Source organism: Mustela lutreola, chromosome 5 (assembly GCF_030435805.1).
Source record: "Mustela lutreola isolate mMusLut2 chromosome 5, mMusLut2.pri, whole genome shotgun sequence".
In the NCBI taxonomy this organism is placed as follows: Eukaryota; Metazoa; Chordata; class Mammalia; order Carnivora; family Mustelidae; genus Mustela; species Mustela lutreola.
Genome location: NC_081294.1, coordinates 145,087,756 through 145,111,900, shown reverse-complemented (window position 1 = coordinate 145,111,900; position 24,145 = coordinate 145,087,756). Strand labels below are relative to the sequence as shown.

Genomic DNA, 24,145 nt, shown 5'->3' with positions numbered 1-24,145 from the left:
CATGACCTGTATACTTTCTTTTTTGTTCAAGTTTGAATTGAAACTCTGTCGTTAATTACCCGTGCACAACTCATGTTACAAGAAGTTAAGTTATCTTAACTGTACACTCACTTATTAAAGCCGGGCCCCTAGGAAAGTTTATTGCATAATAAAACAAAAATTCTTTCCAGAAAAGCTGGGGAATAGTTACTAATTAAATAAAAATCATTATATACGAATGGGAAGTTTTTTAAGAAGGGGAGAATATATTAAAAATAAGCATATCTTTTTAGTGTTACAAAAGTAACAAAAAGTGAACTATAAGAGGTAGTTCAGAACTTACTATAAAATCACTATAATTATCAACATCATTTTATAGATGTCTAAAGGTAAGCATTGTTACATTCAAAAATCAATCCTCTCTTCACCTCAACTTAGCTATCTGTGAATATGTAAGTGTATGTATACATATAAAACTTTTTTCTTTTTTTTTTTTAATATTTTATTTATTTATTTAACAGAGATCACAAGTAGGCAGAGCAACAGGCAGAGAGAGGGAGAAGCAGACTCTCCGCCGAGCAGAGAGCCCAATGTGGGGCTCGATCCCAGGACCCTGGGATCATGACCCGAGCCGAAGGCAGAGGCTTTAACCCACTGAGCCAACCAGGTGCCCCAAAACTTTTTTCTTTTAAAGAAAGAGTAAATATACAGATTTCACTGGTTTTTGCAACAACTTCCAGAAAGTGGGTTGGTTTGCCTAACCAACCCACACTCATATATTTGGGCTATGTATTGTATGACACTCTAAAAAAGCATACGTATTATTATTCCTAAAATGACCCATATTTCCCATGTATATTAAGATGAAACTATCTCAGAATATATGAATTTTTATAAATTGTGTTGGGCTTTAAATCACTATTTTTTTTTTATTTCAAGCAAAAAAAAAATTTTTAGGAAAAAATATTTAGGAACAGACACTTTTGCTAGAGCTCTTGCCAGAGCTAGCAACATTTCAATTTAAAAAGTAAATTTGGATACCTATTCCATAACTATGAAGAGGTTCAGAAAAGCATAAAATACACACAGAGAGACTGATGAGGCAATTAATGAATAATGGTAAAACTTCAGGGCATTCAAGGGACCTTTGTTACGATTCTTGAGACTTTTCTGAAAGTTTGAAGCTCTTTCAACATAAAAGTTGACATCTTAGTATCACATTGTTATATAATTACCAAAGTATTTTATAAATACATTTATTTTCTAATGGCCCATTTTTTGGAGATTTTTCACCTTTACCTTTTTTATCTCTAAGAACTCTAAGCTTACGAAGCCTTTTATCTGATTCACAGATTTCCAGAAAGCTATCTGCCTTTCACTTTAGCTTATGGTGATATTTTCTGTCATATAGTCAAATCTAGCTAATGTTTCTTTTAAGCACTTTATTTTATCTGATGGTCGTAATAGGCCCATTTCCAGGCTAAACAAATATCTACTTATATTTGCTTCTAGCTTAGAAAAATGAGAAAAGGAAAAAGTGATTAAAAAAATATATGGTATAGTAGGATGGGAAAATTATTTCATTTATGTCCTTAACTGCTACTCAATTTAAAGAAGAAAATGAATTTGGTAAATTATTTATTTTAAAGTATCTTTTAATCTTTGTAATATGACTTTGTAATTCATTGCTATGGTACTCATGTACTCATGTTACCACAAAATGAAAGATGCAGACACAGCATAAGCAAGAAAAAAAAATTCAAATATTTGCACCAAACCTACAGACATAAGACTTCCATAAACTTTCTTTGTATGTTGGACAATATCTAATTGTAATGTCAACATAAATTTTGTCTAAAATGTGCAGCAACCTAACAGTATCCCTGCCTTTTAGGAGTTGGTTCTTGTGGATCATGGTATATTCACAAAGCCAGATAAACCTGCGGAAGCTATACTCGGTAAATATCCTTGATGGAAGCTTCCCTTTCAGTACGCTGCTCTGGTTAAGACAACAGCGTTGGCTCAAAACTAGATCGGTTAAAGACGCAGCTCTGCTCTGAAATAGTTGTGTGATCTAAAGCAAGGTACTGAACACATCTGTGTCTCAGCCTCTTCATGTGTTACCTAAGACAGTAACAATACTCTGGGGACGACTTAAGCAAGTTAAGACACATAAACCACTTGGAATTACGACTGGCTCATTCAAAGCACTCAACACGTCAGCTGTTTTTTACATCTGTTTTGCGTAGATGAGTCTCATCTAAAAACTGTATCCGCATTTTAATCAAAGGGAATGAAAACTACAAAGAGTTTGAGATTAGAATCTCAGAATCATGATTCCACTGTTATTCGTCACCAAGTGCATGTGTTGTTATACACATAACAGAACAGATAAATATATAACACAAAAGCTACTAGAAATGCAGAGCCAACTTCATTTAAAAGACATGAACAGAAGCTTTTCAAATACCTTTTTCAGAATCAAATACTTCATGTATGACAAAAATAAAAGTGCAATGAAAAATTTGAGAATGTGAATTTTTTTTTTTTTTTTTTTTTAGATTTCATTTATTTATTTGACAGAGAGAGAGAGAGATCACAAGCAGGCAGAGAGGCAGGCAGAAGGAGGAGGAAGCAGGCCCCCCGCTGAGCAGAGGAGGGGGGGGGCTCGATCTCAAGACCCTGGGATCATGACCTGAGCTGAAGGCAGAGGCTTTAACCCACTGAGCCACCCAGGCGCCCTGAGAATGTGAATTTTTATAGTGAATTTTTTATAGTCACAAAACAGATACAAAAATTTGCCATTTACTTACCCATACAAAAATCATAAACATACTCAAAATATTGTAGGCAGTGTTCTTTTATCACAATATAACAAAATAAGAAATAAAAATAAAACAGAGACAAAAATCTTATAACACCTGAGAATTAAGAAGTCATTGATAGGGCAAGTGGGTGGCTCAATAGGTTGCTTCAACTCAAGTCATGATCCCAGGATCCTGGGATTGAGTCCCACATCTGGGCTCCCTGCTCAGTGGGGAGTCTGCTTCTCCCTCTGCCCCTTCCTGCTGCTTGTACGTGTTTACTTGCTCACTCTCTCTCAAAAATAAATAAATAAAATCTTAAAAAATAAAAGAAGTCATCAATAATCCATGAGTAGAAAGAAATCAAAACTAATTACAAATCATATCAGTGGTATAGATAAGTATACATCAACCCAAAATTATAAGCTACAATGAAAGTAACATTAAGAAGAAATATTATGAAGCGGGGGGGTGGGAGGGATGGTGTGGCTGGGTGATGGACATGGAGAGAGTATGTGCTATGGGGAGTGCTGTGCATTGTGTAAGACTAATGAATCACAGACCTGTACACCGAAACAAATAATACATTATATGTTAACTATTAAAAAAAAAAACAAAAAACCTGAAGGGACACATAAGTCAAATGTAGTCTGGGACCACTAAGGAGGTCCAATCAAACCCATCCATTGTCTAATGCACCTCATTTCCAATTCGGGTTTCTTACCATTTACAAACCCAGAAAAAGAAGAAATATTACAGTCTTCTCTCCTTTTATTATTAAAGAAGGAACTCACTAATCTTACTAAAGGAAGAAAATACACAGTAAAATCTTACAAAAACAGAAAAATGAGCTGAAAGTGGTGAAAGAAACTGATCAAGATAAAAATCACAGATTAAGGAAAAAATGAAGTACAATAGCCATTAAAACAATCTAAAGGCTAATACTTTTAAAAGCTAAATAAAACAGAAAAACATCTTTTGAGTATGCTCATAGGGAAAAAAGTGTGTGTGTGAGTGATTAGAAAGGACAAAAGACATAATTCAAAATAAATTAAGTATGTAAGAATATATTCAGGTATATGGCAACCAATTTGTTAACTCAAGGGAAAGGAATAATTACCCCAAAAAGATTAAAGTTTTTTTAAAAAGTTATTAAAAAATCAAACAGAAGGAGAAAGCTTGAATAATTTCCATAAGAGCTTAAAAGAAGGGTTTAAAAGTTATCATTTTTAAAAAGACCAGGAACAGGTGGTTTCACCAATGAGTTCATTCTAGTTTTTAAAAAGCAAGAATTCCAATATTATTTGAACTATTCTAGGCCATAGGAAATACTAAAATCTCTCCTATTCATTTGGTGAAGTTAAGACTATCTTAGTACTCAAACCTGATAATAGAAGTATAAAAAATACATAAATTATAATTCAAGGGCCTCAAATAAAAATTTCAGCAAAATATCAAAAGGAGAATATAAAATGATCAAGTGGGGTACATTCAATGAATACAAGAATGGCTCACTATGGGAAACGTACCATCATCAACAAATTGAAGGATAATCTAATTATAATAATAAATGACAAAATAGTATTTCATAAAAATTAAGTCATTCCTAATAAGAAGAGGTAATTCAGTTACCATACAGAAGTATTTAAATATAACACTTCACAAAAACATTAACAGATATAGAAATAATTAATCCTTAGACTTCACCAATTAAATGTCTGAGATACTCTTACTATAACCAAATGCCTAAATTAAGGTGAAGTTTGGTGGCAGGAATTGAAAAAGATGAACAGGGTACAAACTTTCTACATATACATAGCAAACACACATACACCCATATACATATCTATGTAAATGCATTCACACACATAATTATTACCAAATCCATACATAAAAAACATATGTGTAGCTCCTCACAGAAAATATATACAACATACATAATTATACATTTGTGTTTATTCTACGTTAAAATACTAGTTTACCTGTTTGGGGAGTCGGAACAAAGAATTCTTATAGAAAATGTCCTTAGCCTGGCTCCATGTACCATCGATGATGATGATTGTGGAAGGATAAATAGGAGATTCTAATATAAATTCTTCCAAATTAGTAGCTTCGGCCCCTGGATATAATATTAATGTATCAGACTTCCGACAAATAGTTGAAAGTTCAGGATCTCTAAAAATTTAAAAAGAAAATCCTCTGTTAGCTTGTGAGGGGAAAAAAGAAGTTTAACTACTCTTATTGTAGTTCCTTCAAAAATACACATCAAAGCATTTTGGTACTGGAAATGTAAGAAAGAGTCAGAAAGCCTCTGTCTGCAAGCAACAAAACAACCTTGAAGGGAAGGAAACAAGTTTGAGAGTCTATTGAAGACAATAAATGGCATCTTCAAACTGATTAATGGCATCTACAAAAATGTACAACAAGATCTTATTTTACAATGTCCCTTGAGATTGGGATCAAAGTGAAATATTGGTTTTTACCACTCCTAATATACATTGTACTAAGGTTCCCAGTTATTGCAATAAAGCAAGAAAAAGAAATAAAAGCCATAAAGATCATTTGCAGGTGATAGTACAACTTGAATAGAAAGTTCTAGGGAAGCTACAAAACAATTCCAATAAGTAGCAAATAAATTTAGAAAGTCACCTGATATAGGGTTGGTACACAAAACCCAATTGTTTTCTTATATACTAGAGGCAAAAAATTGAAAGTAAGTATTTTTTTTAAGATTTTATTTATTTATTTGACAGAGATCACAAGTAGGGAGAGAGGCAGGCAGAGAGTGAGAGGGGGAAGCAGGCTCACTGCTGAGCAGGGAGCCCGATGTGGGGCTCGATCCCAGGACCCTGGGATCATGACCTGAGCCAAAGGCAGAGGCTTTAACCCACTGAGCCACCCAGGTGCCCCTGAAGGTAAGTATTTTTAAACTCCACTTATAAAAGATACCAAAAGCAGTAGGTCTCTTAACCATTCCTGAATGGTTACATCATGTACTCTTTAAAAAAAACTTAAATTAACACCATTCAATTGCCAGATTAATAATTAATTAACAATATCAACTGGCTTTAGTTTAAAATCCAATAGTGAATAATAGTTTACTGACTAGGCACCATATTAGGCTCCAAAGGAAAAAAACAAACTACTTAATATAATAGATTCAAAATGGGATGAACTATTTGAAAACGCATCAAGATTCTCATCCACAACATTGGGGGGGGGGGGTTGCTATGGTGAGGAAAATAATAATAATAATAATAATTTTTTTAAAAAAAGATTCTCAACCACAAACATGTTGGTAGAGCTGTTAGATAGCCAAATGTCAGGAATGACCCAGATAGTTTAGATACTCATCTAAATGAAATGAAATAAACTGCAATGAAATAAACTGGATCCAAGCTGGCAGATGGATCAAGTTTGGATATACCTACATCCACCCACAAATTACAAAGAGACTTTATGTGAAAGAAATGTCACAAAGTAAATGATACACACACTCGCCATGCAAAGGGCTCTGGATCTCATGTGCATTCCTAATAAAATGGCAAAATTCACACCAAGCCCAGAGCAAATCTCATCTCTGAGGGCAAGGCAAAGAAAATTTTATATGAGAAGTGTTCCTAAACAATAGTTACCAAGAAGGGAAAAAATAATTTTATAAAGTTCTAACATGATATTATTTTCATAATTTGAAACTAAATAAAAAGGAACCCAAAATAATAAGGGAAGGGAAAATTTTGGTCAATTCCCTGGGATGGGAGCTAGTACTAGCCTTATTTAGCATTTTCATAAGTGGACTGAAAAACAAATCCCTGTATTTTCAAAAGAAATTAAATTTTGCATCTAAAAATATACTTAACTGTGCAGGTGGGATCAAAATAATTAGTGAAGGCTTTGTGAATAGGCAGAAAAGCAAAAAAAAATGCTTCAAAGATAAAAGATTTGCAGAAAAACTTAAATATATACATAGTATTTAATATAAATTTATGATAATGGGTTATATAATAAGATCCAAGAACATTGTATGTGAAGTAAGATCCAAGTACATTATAGAACTGTCAGTGAACTTATCAACTAATGGGCTGCTGCCCCTAAAAATACTGGGCCTCAATCAAAGAGTTATTTTAAACATGACAAGAAAAGGCATCCTTTAAAAAAGATACGATCTGGGGAGCCTGGGTGGCTCAGTTGGTTAAATGTCTGCCTTCAGCTCAGGTCATGATCCCAGGTCCTGGGATCATGACCTGAGCTGAAGGATCAAGTCCCATATCGGGCTCCTTGCTCAGCGGGGAGTCTGTTTCTCCTGGAAATGCCTGCCACTCGCCCTGCTTGTGCTCTTTCTGTCAAATAAATACATAAAATCTTAAAAAAAAAAAATTTTTTTTAATGTGATGTGCCTATAACAAGAATACTAAATATAGTACTAGTCATCATGCCTTAGGAAAGCCTTAATGGGCAGGAATTGGATAAATATGTGTTCATTTACATAAATGTATATCATATATAATTGTTAATTTAAGAAAAGAAAGAAGAAAAAATACAACTAAATCTAATACAAATCCTCTAAAATGAAATAAACAGTAAATATATGTCTTTTAGACTCAAAATATATTCCTGTAGAACTGAGATAATTCCTCTGTTTATTACATTTTGGCCTGTGTTTTCTGAGGGTGTTTTTGTTCATGTTTTGATTTGTCCTGTATTATTTTGAGGAAGAAGGCAGAACTTAATTTTTTTTTAACCTCTTCCAATGTACCATGCTCTGGGTCTGATGGATAAGGTGAAAGAAACCACTTTTTAAAGATCTGTGTAGCTGTGACTTATTCTCAATTTCCCTAAAAGGTAATTTACCTTTCTTCACTGAAGCGACGACCAATCTTGACTTTACACTTGTCCTGGGGGAGGCATGCTGCTAATAGGGGAACTGTCCGCAACACCTTGCTTTCCTTTAATTACAAAATTAATTAAGACATAGATTTTCACTTAGACAAACACACTTTTAAAACTCATGATGAACATGATTCATTACATGATATATAACTTCCACAAGACTTTTATTACAAATCACAGTTTAATAAAAAGAGCCACAGTTTCTCTGATTTATCAGTATTAAACATAAGTACACATTTTTATTTTACTTGTGTGTGTTTAGAGATTTACTAATCAAATAAGAAGATTACATTAATATAAATAATAGTTAAGATTATGAAAAATGAAATCTGCATTTAACTAAACTGAATCATTTATTCTGACAAATTTTATTTCAGTAATAATTACATTTTGTAGTATCAACTTAAAGATAATTGCCTAAATCCTTATGTCCAGGAAAGAAGGAAGTGCTAAAAAAGAAAAAGTCATGGAGCCCATCAAACTGACACAGAAGCCAAGCTTAAAGAGTTCCCAATGACCAAAATGGTACAATTTGAATAACAAAGTAAATAGCAAAGTACCTGGATTATGACCCAAAATAAAAAAATAAATAGGAGAGAAGAGATAAAATTCCTTACAGAAGAATTCCAAGTAGTAAACATAAGTACTCCCTACTCCAGGAGGTGGAGCTTAATGTCTCCTACTCACCTGAATGTGGGTTGGATTTACAGGCTATGTCCAAACAATAAAGGTTATAGGAAGGGGAAAAGTAAAATAACCTTAGAGCAGAGAAATCTGGTGACCATTCATGCAAATTCCATTAACTATCATCAGTGTTTTTTTCCAACATCCTAGCTTTCAACACTAAAAACCACCTTTCCTGTCACAAGAATTCTATCCTTTATCCTAGTATACCCAGCTGATATGCTGGTTTGCCTGAGCCTGCCTCTTCTTGGTTATTTTAGTCTATAGTGCTCAGTCACTGTCTGGCTCGTCTCCACTGGCCCAACTGGAAATTTTAAGCCTGATGTAATAAGTGCCAGGAGCCCTCTCTGAGCAGTTCACCTACCTACAGACCCCTGTTACCTTTATCAGTTTATGTAACACTGTTTATATATATCCTCACAGCAATTAATGTGACCATTATGGCACATTAATACACACAGCATATTAACACACAAAAGGGTGACGTTTCATATGAATTTACTGAAGTAACCAAAAATAAGTTTATAATTACATTACTTATGTTTATAACAGAAACAAAAATTATGGTAGTAACGGTATTCAACACACACACAAATACATCCTTCAGGGACATTTTTGCATTAATCTCTTTCGTCCTAGGTTTCTGAAGTGTTGATTAAAATAATTTGAAAAGGTAAATCTAGAGATGCCAAGAGTAGTTAAATTAATCTACCTAAAACTTGGAAAACAAAAGAGCAGAGTCAGATTTGTTGGGATTTGCAATTAAAAAGAACATGTAGCAAGCTAGAGCTGTGAGGAGAATGGAACCAATGTGGAGCAGCTCCTACGGAGAACGGGATGAGGAGAGGTAAGGGGAGAGGTCTGGGACAGTCTCCAATATGTCCTATTATTTTCTTCCCTCCTTACCGTCACTATGAGACTATGACACATACTACTTAAACCACTCTCCAAACTTCTACCAGCATACATATATATACATACATACATATATATAGAATTAAATAGTGCAGTATCAAAATCAAAAGATTTATAATGTTCCCAGATATACTCCCCACTACCACTTCCCAAAGGCAAGTACTTTAACTCTCTCAACTATTTCTTCTAGTAGTTATCTCCATATTTGTATAAAACATGTGTGTCTTACTATCAATTTTTTTTAAAGATTTTATTTTATTTATTTGACAGACAGAGACCACAAGCAGGCAGAGAGGCAGGCAGAGAGAGAGAGAGGAGGAAGCAGGCTCCCCGCTGAGCAGAGAGCCAGATGCGGGGTTCGATCCCAGGACCCTGGGACCACGACCTGAGCCGAAGGCAGAGGCCTAACCCACTGAGCCACCCAGGTGCCCCTCTTACTATCAATTTTTTTTTTTTAAGATTTTTTTTTTTATTTATCTGACAGAGATCACAAGTAGGCAGAGAGGCAAGCAGAGAGAGAGGAGGAAGCAGGCTCCCTGCAGAGCAGAGAGCCCGATGTGGGGCTCGATCCCAGGACCCTGGGATCATGACCTGAGCTGAAGGCAGAGGCCTAACCCACTGAGCCACCCAGGTGCCCCTCTTACTATCAATTTTAAGTATTACTTAAAACCACCATTTATTATCATCATCATAGCTGACTCTAATAAACATAATTCTAAGTACATTATAGATAGATGGATAGACAAACTGATTCATTTACTGCTCGCAGTAAACCAGTAAAGAAGTGTATCTTTTATCATGTCCATTTTCCCAATGATGAAACTAAAGCACAGAGAAGTTAATTAACTTGCCCAGGGTTACAGTTTACAGAGCTATTAAGGCTTTACATTCAAGCAGTCTGGCTCCTGAGCCCTTATTCTTAACTAAAGGCACTGAATAAGCACAGCCTCTTACAATAAATAGGGATTTACCTTTCTTCCATCATGCCCTAACATCACATATTCTCATATTTTTAGTTAAGTCAATAAATAGTGCTTACATCACTATGGCTACATGGTGTCACAGAACATTTCTTCCTTACAGATATTTTTCACACTTTTGAGATAACCATTACATTTTATTCTTAAATATTTTTCTCCAAACATGTAAGTACTCTTTGAAATGCTCCACCATATCACCTCCGTATCATCCACTCCATCAAATCTTTTCCCAAAGCCTCCTCCTAAAGCCTATCTAAATGGACTTCAATCACTTTTTAGGGGGAATGGTCAAATTAGAATGCTCATTAAAAAGAAAAAAAAATGTGCTGAGATTAAGTACAAGGAAGGCCAGTATTATTGAGTTAGATTAAAACTGGAAAGCTCCTTGGATGACAAGGAAAAACAGTATGGATATAGTTGTAGATACTTGTATAAAAGATATCTGTAGCATACACAATTATAGAGGGATCACCTACCCTGTGAACTAATCATGAAAAAAAGTAAGAAAGAAAGGAAGCAAAGGAGAGCAAAAACAAATAAATGAATGAATAAGATATTTGAAAGCATTAAAACTGCCACAAATCAATGAAAACACCTACATTTTTGACCTTTTACTATTTAATTTTTATTACTGAATTTAATAAATAAAATTTTATTAATTTAATTATTATTGAGTATTTATATTATTATATTGTATTTATACATAATATTTATCATGTATAGCTGATATACACACAATATTTTATTAGTTTCAGGTATAGAACCTAATGATTTGACAATTCTATATACTACACAATGCTCACCACAGTAAGTATGTAACCTTCTGTCATCACACATTATTACAATATTAATAACTATATTCCCAATGCTGTACTTTTTGTCCCCATGACTTATTTACTTTACAACTGGAAATTTGTACCTCCTAACCCCCTTTAGGTGTTTCACCCATCCCCCTACCACCTTCTCCTCTGGCAACCACCAGTTTGTTCTCTGTATTTATAAGTATGTTTCCAGTTGTTTTTTTTTTTTTATTTGCCGTTTGTTTTGTTCTTCAGATTCAACATATAAGTGAAATCATATGGTAGTTGTCCTTCTCTCTCTGCCTTATTACACTTAGCATAATACACTCTCCAGGTCCACCCATGTTGTACAAATGATAAGATCTCATTCTTTTTATGGCTGAGAAATACTCCTGTGTGTGTGTGTGTGCGCGCGTGTGTCTATCGATGGACACTTAGGCTGCTTCCATATCTTGGCTATTGTAAATAATGCTGCAATAAACATAGTGGTGCATGTATCTTTTCAAATTACTGTTTCCGTTTTCTGTGGGTAAATACCCTCTGATGGACTTAATAGTCAAATGGTATTTCTATTTTTAATTTTTTGAGGACACTCCATAATTTTCCATAGTGGTTATACCAGTTTACATTCCCACCGAAAGTACACATGGGTGCCATTTTCTCCACTTGCTATTTCTTGTCTTCTTTTTTTTTTTTTTTTTAAAGATTTTATTTATTTATTTGACACAGAGAAATCATAAGCAGGCAGAGAGGCAGGCAAAGAGAGAGGAGGAAGCAGGCTCCCTGCTGAGCAGAGAGCCTGATGCAGAGCTCGATCCCAGGACCTGAGATCATGACCTGAGCCAAATGCAGAGGATTTAACCCACTGAGCCACCCAGGCGCCCCCTATTTCTCGTCTTCTTGATACTTGTTATTCTGACAGGCTTGAGGAGGAGATACTTCATTGTGGCTTTGATTGGCATTTTCCTGATGATAACTGACATTGAGTGTCTTTTCATGTGTCTGTTGGTCTTCTGTATGTCTTCTTTCAGGTCTTATGACCATTTTCAACTGGATTATTTGGTTTTTGATGTTGACTTGTGTAAGTTCCTTGTATATTTTGCATATTAACCTTATTAACCAACAATAAGATCTATCATTTACAAATACCTTCTCCTATTCCATAGATTGCATTTTCATTTTGTTGATGGTTTCTTTCACTGTAGAGAAGTCTTTAATTTTGGTGTACTAACAACACTAGTACACTATTTTTTGCTTTTGTTTCCCTTGCTTGAGGAGACATATTCATAAAGATGCTGCTAAGGCCAATGCCCAAAACCTTACTGCCTATCTGTTCTTTTAGTAGCTTTGTGGTTTCAGATATCACTTTTAGGACTTTAATCCATTTTGGGTTTATTCTGTGTATAGTATAAGCAAGTGGTCCAATTCCACTGTTCTGAATGTAGGTGACCAGTTTTCCCAGCACCATTTATAGAAGAGACCTTCTTTTCCCCATTGTATATTCTTGCCTCCTTTGTTTGTAAATTAATTAATTAATTACATTAATTAATATAAGTATAGGTTTCCTTCTGGTCTCTCTATCCTGTTCTATTGATCTATATGTCTACTTCTGTGCCAGTAACATAATACTGTTTTGATTATTACAGCTTCGAAGTGGATATCTTGAAATGTGGGATTGTGATACCTCCATTTTTGCTCTTCTTTCTCAAGAGTGCTTTATTTATTCAAGGTCTTTGGTGGTAACATACAAATATTGGGAATACTTGCTCTAGTTCTGTGAAAAATGCTAGTGGTATTTTAAAAGGTATTGCACTGAACTGGTAGAATGCCTTGAGCAATATACATATTTTAATAACATTAAATCTTCCAATCCATGAACATGGTATATCATTCTATTTGTACCATCAATTTCTTTCATGTCTTATAGTTTTCACACTATAGGTCTTTCACTTCTTTGGTTAAATTTGTTACTAGGTATTTTACTCTTTATGGTATAACTGCAACTGAGATTGTTTTCTTTTCTTTCTTTTTTTTTTAAGATTTTATTTATTTACCTGAAAGTCGGAGATCACAAGTAGGCAGAGAAGCAGGCAGAGAGAATGGAGGAAGCAGGCTCCCTGCCAAGCAGAGAGCCTGATGAGGGGCTCGATCCCAGGACCCTGGGATCATGACCCAAGCTGAAGGCGGAAGCTTTAACCCACTAAGCCACCCAGGCGCCCCTGAGATTGTTTTCTTAATCTCTCCTCTGCTACTTCATTGTTAGGGTATAAAAGCACAACAGATTTCTGTATTTTATTTTTATATCATGTAACTTTACTGAATTCAATTATTGGTTCTTATAGTTTTTGGTAGAGGCTTTAAGGTTTTATGTAATTCTACGTCACCTCAAATAATGACAGTTTTATTTCTTTACTACCAAGGTAGAGGCCCCTGAAAACATTAAAATTGGCACAAATTTTTAAAAACACCTATATTTTAAATACTATCTTATGTCTGGAACCACAAAATAATAACCACTATTACACTATTTTTTTGCTTTTGTTTCCCTTGCTTGAGGAGACATATTCACAAAGATGTTGCCACACGTATACTGCAAAATGAAAAAAACATTCACCATCAAAAGTCGAGTTTTATCCAAAACTATTATGGTCCATAAACTATCATTTTTTACAACTCTGAGCTGCAGAGCATTGCAAATTTAAATACAGCAAAATAATGCTAGTGACCAAATTGTTCAATTGTTCAAATCCTGACAAAAGCATGTTGTAACACTAAAACAAACAAACAAACAAAAAAAACTGCTGCCCAACAAATGGAATATTCGACAATTTGCAGTAAAAGAATAAGTGTTTCATCATTTGGAAAAGGAAGAAGACAGACTGATACCTTTCAAATCCTTGTTAAGGATTTCAAAGTGGCAAAGGCTTCAGAAATTTAAGAAAAAAATTATTTCTTCTCCAAAAGTCTGACTCAGTAGATTATATCCTGAGTTCCCAAATGCTAGAAGAATTTTAATTTCAGTTAATCTAAACCCATTCTGTACCATGCATCAAGTATTTTCATAATGATTATCATTTATGGTTATCAAGGAAATCCTTCCCTCCCTTCTTTCTTTACTGCAGTTAATCATGAATTACAAACACACATACACACCAGTACATGCACAATTTTCACCTATACAGGAAAGTACTAAATAAAAAATCCTCATCTACAACATATATACTTAAAATATACATATCTGCTCTACTCATTACAGGAATAAAATTTTATTTTATATGTTCATTTCATAATACTAAAATACTGGCATTTCTACTTTAACAAGAAACATTAAGAAATACGTGCTATGATTAAAATTTAAAAAGCAATGATTTTCTTGGTTCTTCACTCACAAAATTTCATTTTTTCTTCACACAGAATCACTGGTGTTCTAAATTTCTATACTATTCAATTACCATTTTTATGAAATAATACAGTTTTATGAGATAACAGTTTTTAGGTCTCTAAAGCATATGACATGACACTATAATATATAAAAGAAACTTTTTTCCAAAGACAAAGCATTTATCATCAATTTATTTTCAGATATGTTAAAGAGCTGGAACGTATGAATATGTTCATCAGTGTGTTTCCTCTTACATACTAATATTCTATTTGAAATTAGTTATTTTATAAATCTTACCTCGGCTGGATGCTGAATTATGTATAAATGAGTAGAGATGTGCAGAGGATGCAACGGTAGAAATGGACACAAACATACTTTCTGAGGCCGGCTACAGGGCAGGAAAAAGAAAAAGAAAACCTGTAAATGTTTAAAATACAGTGATAAAACAATAACCTAAAACTTGAACATAATCCTCTTCTTTATGTAAAGATATTTGCTAAAGCTGCATTCTTTTAAATAAAACACCAAGAATGAATTTAATCAATTAGACTTTAGAAATGGAATTTGGACAAAGATTCAAGTAAATTCTGCACCATCTATATAAACCAAAGTACCTCAAAAAATCCTGTCTTAGTTATCATAAGTGAAGAATACTTATCATGGTCTTTTTATTCTTGAAGCAACACTTCTACTACCTGGCATTCCAAATCAAGAATAGATCCTATATCAAAGAGAAACCTGGCAACTCTTCTAAATCATCTGATATCAGAAGGAATAAAATGATGATAAAATACAAGAATATAATTACCACCTAGAAGAGAGTTCGAATCAAACTTGCCAATTAATCAACACAAAGAGCTTACCATCATAAAAAGAAACCCTAAATGGGCCACCAGATTATATTTAGCAGAAATTATATCTACAGAATGTCTTACCAATTTATTTTCCCTATTGTTACTGTTCATTTTGTTTTTGTTTTACTTACTTCTTAGTGCTTTACTATTGTTTCAGTAACACTTAATGACATTACAAAATTCAAATGGAATAAAGTATGTATTTCCATCTCAGTCCTCCAAACTAGGAGATTCTCTTCCATAGGGGCAACCAATGACCAGTTCCCTGTGTGTCCTTCCAAATGTATTACAGAAATATACATTAATCTTCTACCATTGAATCCCATATTTGATATATGTTTGTAATATGAAATTCATCAAGCAGCCAGATATCATGGGGGTAAATTTTCATGACAGATCACTATTACAGGCAGACGTTACCTGCCATTAAAACAGCACACAAATGAATGTTGTATTAAGGGGAATTCCCAACAGCATACTGTTACTACTACAAAACTGACTGCTATCAATTCCTTTCTCAGTTTAAGTTATGTAGAGTTATACCTCAAGGTAAGAAATTATTACATTAATAAACCACAGAGTGGGAGTAAATTGGTTCAACTGTATCTACCACCTCATTCTGTAAGAAACTGTCAAACCTATGTTCCTGCTGAAGAAATTATCTAAATGATATCTTAGAATAGAAATATACCATACAAGATGATCCCACCTCCCCTTTCCACCACTGAACCTAGAATATATGGTTACCCCAGGGAAAACCAACGTGCTCCCTTCCCATTGACGTCTGAAATGATTCAGTATGATTACTCTGCCGTACAATGGATTCCCATTCAGGAATGCAAGCAGATTAAGAGAGATGAAGAGCATCTTTCAGGGGTCATAGAAGAGTAAACACAAGTAAATACAGAGAGGAGCAGAAAATAGAGAGTGGTTGATGGAACTATGTATACTGACAAAGAGATGAAGGGCTGCAATTAGAAAAAAAAGATAACTCACTGAGTAGAAAGATGAAGAAGACGAAGTACAAAGATTCGGATTTTGTATCTGAAACCCCATATGACTGAAATGCACAATCAGATGTCAGTAAACTTTTCTTATAAAACGTAATTTAATAACAGATGAAGCCAATTTAAAATTTCAGAATTAAAATGAGTATCACCAGGGCGCCTGGCTGGCTCAGTCAGTAAAACATGCAGCTCTTGATCTCAGAGTCATGAGTTCAAGCCTTATGTTGGGTGTAAAGATTACATAAATAAACTTTAAAATATATATATTAAGAATGGATATTACCTTAAATGTCTCTAAGTTGTATGACAGGCTATGAAACAATGCAAAAAAATATCAACTATTCCATGAAGGAAACATCCACATACCAGAAAAGTCAAAGAACTGCAAAATCCAGTCAAGTAAACAAGCCGTGTAGACATTGCAGATTTCTGCAGGCAGAAAACCACTAGGTAAAATAAACCCTGAAAATAACATCTTTAGTTCATCACCTATATAGTGAGTATGAAAGTCCTCAGTACAATACTTGAGATAGTGCAAAGAACTGCTCGGATTTTGGTAGCTCTGATTTTCATGTCTGACCCAAACTGTTACTCAAAAAAGAAAAAAATAATAAATTGCAGTTACCCAGAATCATAGTTTCCTTCCTGGGAACACATCTTTGAACTTTAGAAGATTTAGAATTAAGTAGTTTGGAGAGTTCCACTTCTAGGATGAAGGGAAAGTGTTTCACAGACCCAAAGTCCAGTGAAATAAGCAAAGCTGACAAAAGCATTTTAAAAAACAATCACTGAAAAATAGAAGCACCCTATGACCCACCAATCACACTACTAGGTATTTATCCAAAGAATACAAAAAAACCTACTTCATAGGCATACATGCACCTGCATGTTTGTAGCAGCGTCATTTACAATAGCCAAATTATGAAAGCAGCCCAAGTGTCCGTGAACTGATAAGTGCATAAAGAAGAGGTGGTATGAATATACAACGGAATATTACTCAGCAGTAAAAAGAATGAAATCTTGCCATTTGCAACAACATGGATGGAGCTAGAGAGTATAATGCTAAAGAAAATAGGTCAGTCAGAGAAAGAAAAATACCATGTGATTTCACTATTATGTGGAATTTAAGAAACAAAATAAAGGCGGGAAATAGAGAGAGAGAGGCAAACCGAGAAACAGACTGAACTCTAGAGGACAAATGGTTGCCAGAGGGGAGTGGAGTCGGGGGAATGGGGGAAATAGGTGATGGGGATGAAGGACCACACTTATGATAAGCATGACAAGACCAGGTGTTCTTGAATCACTGTATCAGACACCTGAAACTAATATAATACTCAATGTTAGTTAACTAGAATGAAAATTAAAAGTTTAAAACAAACAAAAAAATCACTGAAAGTCTCTGGAAACTGTCCTAGGGGCATATTCAAAGGAAGAAACATTATTCAAGAAAATCTACTAAAACTTGGTATTGGTACAGTTTGTCGGCATCAGAGCCATAACCAATTTCCTACCCTGCCCGAGCTCAAGTCGACAAACTCCCCTCCGGGTTGGTGTGGCCAAGAGGACAGAGCTCCCTCTCAGCTCTTAATAAGGCTTAAACCATATGTCACAAAAAAGGCAGGCCACAAGCATTTCTCATCCCCTCCAACTCCAAGCAGAGGAGGCTATCTTCCTGGTGAGGGTGGCCCAGAGAATAGCAGTGGCCTTCCTCCACACCGCCTCCAGCTATAAAACAGAAGTTTAACCACCATGCAGGAGGCTGGCTGGCAACACTGGAGATCCAAGAGTGGTCAACCTAGATTGTTCATGGGACAGAAGTTCTACACCAGAAGCAGCATGCCAGAAGCTAGTACTTAGCTCTGTGCCCAGAACAGTAGCTAGGAAAGTTTGCCCAAGGGAGGCAGACTCTAAGAAAAGAGAGCTCTGAAGCTCTTCCCAAAGGAACCCAATTCATTTGAAACAGAGCATGAGCAAGTTCAAGTTTAAGGGTGCTCTCAAAGATAACTCTGCCCCCTTTTTAAAAAGATTTTATTTATTTATTTGCAACAGAGAGAGGGAGAAAGAGAGGGAGAGCACAAACAGGAGTAGCTGGCAGAGCGAGAGGGAGAAGCATGCTTCCCCGCTGAGAAGGGAGCCCAATGTGGGGCTTGATCCCAGGGCTCGATCCCTGGGATCATGACCTGACTGAAGGCAGACACCTAACCGACGGAGGCACCCCAATAATAACTCTTCTGATAATGAAGACCAGCAAGCTATATGATAAACCAGCTAGATCAGCAGAAAGAACCAAGGAAAAGAGCTAAGAGAACCGCCACCGTCAGAGCAAACCTCAAAGAGTGACCTCAAAAACCATCCCTGCCTGAATGTAATAGCCTAGGGTACTGTATAGAAATAATAGGACAGGGGCACCTGGGCGGCTCAGTGGGTTGAGCCTCTGCCTTTGGCTCAGGTCGTGATCTCAGGGTCCTGGGATGGAGCCCTGTGTCAGGCTCTCTGCTCAGCAGGGAGCCTGCTTCCCCCTCTCTCTCTGTGCCTGCCTCTCTGCCTACTTGTAATCTCTATCAAATAAATAAATAAAATCTTTAAAAAAAAAAAAAAGAAAGAAAGAAAGAAAGAATAGGACAATCAGCTGGTAATTAGTGGAGCCTAACAAGCAGGATGTGATACCAAAAGAAGATGTCAGCTTGAGAGAAAGATCTGGAAAACAGACCTTCAAAGAGAACCCTGCTAAAACCTTTGTAATACTGGTGATATCTGCACGACTCAGCTAATGTAACAAAAACCTCTGACTCAAAAGAATGAATGTCATGGTATGTGAATCATATCTTAATACAGCTGTTATTTTTTAAAAAATGTAAAAATGCAGTAGAAAAAGAATGTTCAACCTAATCAGTAAAAGAGAGGTGTTCTGGTACTATCGGCATTATGTTATCTGAAGGCGGCCTTCCTTTCCTACAATGGAAGCTGCAGGAGGGCAAAGACTTGGCCTTTTCAATTTTCACAGCAGTACCCAGCACAGTAAGCTATCAGTAAAAGACTGCTGAATACATGAAGGAAACTTTGCATTCCCTCTTGCCTCCACCTCGGGGATGCCTTCCTCCTCCCACACAATTTCTTATCCTAGACCTTCACTTTTTAACATATCAAATATTGATCTCTCCTTCATTTCTTCTCTAGTACTTGAATGACTAGTTTATATTATAAATGAAATTCAGAATCTCACATCTCCCTTCGCTGTAATTTGTGATCATTCCAGTACGCGGTAGTACATAAGCAGCAACAATATTTACTTAAGAAAATAGTTACTTAAAAAAAAGAAAAGAGCATTTTATGTGTACACACCATAACTATGATTTAAGCTAAAACTAATTGTTTTGGCTTCTACTTTGACAGGCTCATAAAACATCATTACCTATTTATTTTAAAGCATGTCCCCTTTATTAACCTAATTCTAATTCCAATTAGCTCAAACTAATAAAAGTATAGTTCTTTAAAACACTTTGCATTCCAATTGATCAACTTTATGTTTAGTGAGTTACTTTACAATATAAATGTGTGCTTATTTGTTACTTTAACAGCCATTTGGCTCATAATCTCCTCTTCCGCCATGGTCTCCAACACTACACTGGTGCCTCACTGTCCAAGTGTTAAATCATCTTTACCAAACTACTAGGTAGGTAGCAGAGTACCTGTTCTCCTCCTTCTAAAACCCTTTCCAAAGAACAACAAAGTCTCCCTACAACCAAACTTAATTCCAGAAGCTTTAAATATTTTAATTGATAATGGATTAAATAATTTATAAATTCAACAAATTTTTATTCAAATGTTTACTGTACACTAACTATGTGCCAGACATTAGGCACTTGGGACAATGAAACAGACAAAGATTCCTGCCCTCATGGAGCTTATTTGTTCTGTCTGTGCCAGAAAGAATTTAGAAGTTTCTTGCTTCGCATGAACTATTACAGTTGATAGGAAAATAGATACCAAATAACTACATATCAAAACTGATTATTTATAATAGTAAACAGTCATTTTGAAATAAAAATCATGGGGTGCCTGGGACTCCTCTTGGCTCAGCTGGTTAAGTGTCTGCCTTTAGCTCAGGTCATGATCTCAGGGTTCTGGGATGAGCCCAGTGTCCTTAGACTCCCTGCTCAGCAGGGAGTCTGCTTCTCCCTCTCCCTCTGCCCCTCCCTACCACTCCTGTGCTCTCTCTCACTCTCTCTCACTCTCTCCCCCAAATAAAAAAATAAATGAAATCTTTAAAAAAAAGAAAGAGAAAAAGAAAAAATCAAGGGGCACCTGGCTGACTCAGTTAATAAAGCATGCAACTCTTTATCTCTGGGTTATGAGTTTGAGGCCCACATTGGGTAGAGAGATTACTTTAGGTAAAATCTTAAAAAAATAAAATGAAAGCCAAGCTACTTCTAGAATTTATGTAGCTCTGAAGAACAAATATTAATATCTGAAGAACTATCAACTGGTCAGTTGGGTACAGGTGTAGGCAATAACTATTAAGACATGTCACTGACAAGGTCATTCATTATCTTGCTATGTGATCTTGAGCACATCACAGGTTTTCATGTAGGTTCTGGGGAGTAACTCCTGATTTGGAGGCAAAGGTTATAAAAATATAATCATTGAAGCCTAGTAGTTTTCAGCTAATTTATAATAGAACGACCTAAATAGGAGTTGAGATTTTTCTCCCTTCTATCTTTGCAATGCTTTGTAAGAGTAGAAAAGAGAAAAATTTACAATGCATTGCAAATGTATTATAAATACTGTTTTCCATCATTGGTATTTATCTTCTTTGAAATCTATACAACCCCCCCAAAAAATAAATAAATAAAATCTATGCAACCCAATTAAGGTTAATTACATTCTTAAAATATAAATGGAATTTTCAAATAATTTCCCTGAGAAAATGTAATCAAATAACCTTTTTCTTCTTTTCTTGTTAAGGATGTAGGAATAAATATGTAGGTTTTCTGTCAGACTAAGACTTACTGGCTTCCTCGGTGAATGCAGTAATACGAGGGTAATCTGTCACTCTGGGCATGCTATCTCTGACAGGCTGTAGGCAAATAAAATTATATATGATAGAAGTAGAGATGCTAGGACTTACAAAAAACATCTTCCAGAAGTTTAATTAAATTCTTATATTCACTGAAAGCTATTTTTCTTATAGTACTGATTTTAATCAAGAAAATCTCACACAGCCAAACTTTAAAAATTAGTGAGTAGGTTTATAAGAATTACTATTTTAAAAGATTTCTTTCATCCACTATACAAAGGCAAATGTAGAACCCAGAAAAATAGTGTACCTCAAATTTCCTAGTACTCAACAAAATTTTTATAGTCCCAATGGAGTGAAAAATCAAAGAACAAAGAGTTTCATAGCTTTTCAATAGATTAGTTAAATAGATACACTGCATTACACAAAAAAGTGCCAACTTTCTAATTTTAAAATAAGCTTTGAAAAACTAAATACCACAGTGCCCTCTACTGTCACTTTAAAAAACTTAATCTATAAAATGAGCCAGTTTTCAAATTTCTTAAACTATATTCAATATATAACCAATGAAAGAAGAAACAGCTCTTCATTATTAATATATTATAATTATACTGAAAAGAAATTTAAAAATAAATAAAAATTTTAAGATATATATATTATAATTGGATTTTTATATAATAAATACAATGTTAAATAAATTTTCACATCCTAAAGGGTATTTAAAAAAAGGTAACATCTACCATGTCTGACTACTTCAAGTATATATAAAAATATACTCTCATGTCCACCAGGGTCTCTTTTATCACTACCTTGTTTTATAACTTCTAAGAGTAGAGGAAGGCTAAGCTTAGAAAGAAAAGAGAATCACTGTTAGAAAAGAGAAAGTAAATAAATGAAACAAGACGGGATCAGGAGGGAGACAAACCATAAGAGACTCAATCTCACAAAACAAACTGAGGGTTGGCGGGGCAGGGAGAGGGTGGTGGGGTTATGGACATTGGGGAGGGTGTGTGCTATGGTGAGTGCTGTGAAGCGTGTAACCCTGGCAATTCCCAGACCCGTACCCCTGGGGCTAATAATACATTATGTTAATTTAAAAAAATTTTTTAAAGAGAGAGAGAGAAAGTAACTCTGTAAAAGAATCTCTTTAGATGAGACCTTCCAGAAACCTGTGCCCCAGAGGGAATGTCTACAGCAGTGATTTCCAAAGTGGATTAAATAAAACGATCCAATGGGTCATTACCATTTTTACTTTGAATTAAGCGTTACTAATATTTATTATATGGAATAACGCTTCCTCCTTGGGCTGATATGTCATATGGTAATGTGTTAGGATACATGATATCCTGATAGAAAAAGAGGCCTTCCTCTTAACATGAAGTGTTAACAGTGGCACCCACAAATTCTTGAGCAAGGAATCCATTTCTTTGTTGTTATCTTCAATTTCTTTCATCAATGTTTTATAGTTTTCAGAGTACAGGTCTTTCACCCCCCCTTAGTTAAGTTTACTCCTAAGTTTACTTAGGCATTTTATTATCTTTGGTGCTATTGTAAGTGGGATTGTTTTCTTAATTTCTCTTTCTGCCGCTTTATTATTAGTATATAGAAATTCAACATTTCTGTACATTGATTTTGTATCCTAGACTTTACTGAATTCATTTATCAGTTCTAGAGGTTTTTGGCGAAGTGTTTGGGGTTTTCTATATATAATATCATGTCACCTGCAAAGAATGAAAGTTTTACTTCTTCCTCACAAATGCGTATGCCTTTAATTTCTTTCTCCTGTCTGACTGTTGTAGCTAGGACGTCCAGTACTTGCTGAATAACAGTGGTAAAAATGCACATCCTTGACCTGTTCCTCACCTCAGGAGAAAAGCTCTCAGTCTTTCCCCACTGAGTATGTTAGCTGTGGGTTTTTTATATAAGGCCTTTGTTAGTTATGTTCCTTCTCAACCTACTTTGTTGAGGGGTTTTATCATGAATGGATGTTGTACGTTGTCACATGCTTTGTCCTCATTTAATAACATGATCATGTGATTTTTATCCTTTCTTTTATTGATGTGCTGTATCATATTGATTGATTTCCAAATACTGAGCCACACTGGAACAACCTGGAAATACTTCCCACTTGATTGTGGGTTCTTTTCAAAGAAGCAGCTCCTGGTTTCATTGATCTGTTCTACTGTTTTGTTAGTTTACAACTAAGTAACTTTAAAAAACAGTATAAAGATTAGCTAAACTGTGGATTCATATCTTATTATCTTTAACAATGAACTTCACCAAACACATGCCTTATGCCTCGACCTAATGGATAATAGTAGCATGACTTCACCACAGTAAGCGAAACATTTTTAAGTGGTTTAATTCATGATTGCCTCTTTCTTTTTAAAATCTTTTTCTGTGTGTGTGTTTTATGGGGCACCCCATACATTATTATATAATAAGTACAAATATACGTGGATAAATATGTCTGGCTATTAGAATTTCATCCTAAATTTTTTAACTAACTGTGGTATATAATCAAACTAATTCAGGAATCAATGGCCAAGAAAGAAGCTTGTTCCAACGATAGGAACTATAATCAAAAATTTTTTTAGTAAATTTCATTACAATTAAAGAAGGCTTAAGAGGAGCCAGATGTCAGGACAACAAAGCCTTACACTCAGAGAAATGACTATATACATCAGCTATATAAAGCCCCTACTAAAACTGCAAAGGCAAAGTGACAGGTCAACTAAGACTGAGAGTCTTAAGTAATCATAAAGTAATCATCTATATTCAATTGTCCTATTATTTACTTTCCACTTTCTCCTGTCCTACAGAAATATAAATT

At 34.9% G+C, this 24,145-nt stretch overlaps 1 protein-coding gene across 2 annotated transcripts in view; it reads right to left on the bottom strand.

Annotated features, from left to right (window-relative positions):
• The window catches only part of DTWD2 (DTW domain containing 2), a 102,733-nt gene that overhangs the window by 67,430 nt on the left and 11,158 nt on the right, over window positions 1–24,145 (bottom strand). For both annotated transcript variants that reach the window (XM_059175801.1, XM_059175802.1), the window contains exons 2-4: window positions 14,732–14,822; window positions 7,635–7,729; window positions 4,766–4,958 (exon numbers count right to left, since the gene is read on the bottom strand). In XM_059175801.1, coding sequence (XP_059031784.1) covers window positions 4,766–4,958; window positions 7,635–7,729; window positions 14,732–14,822 — 379 coding nt within the window. The remainder of the gene's footprint in view (window positions 1–4,765; window positions 4,959–7,634; window positions 7,730–14,731; window positions 14,823–24,145) is intronic.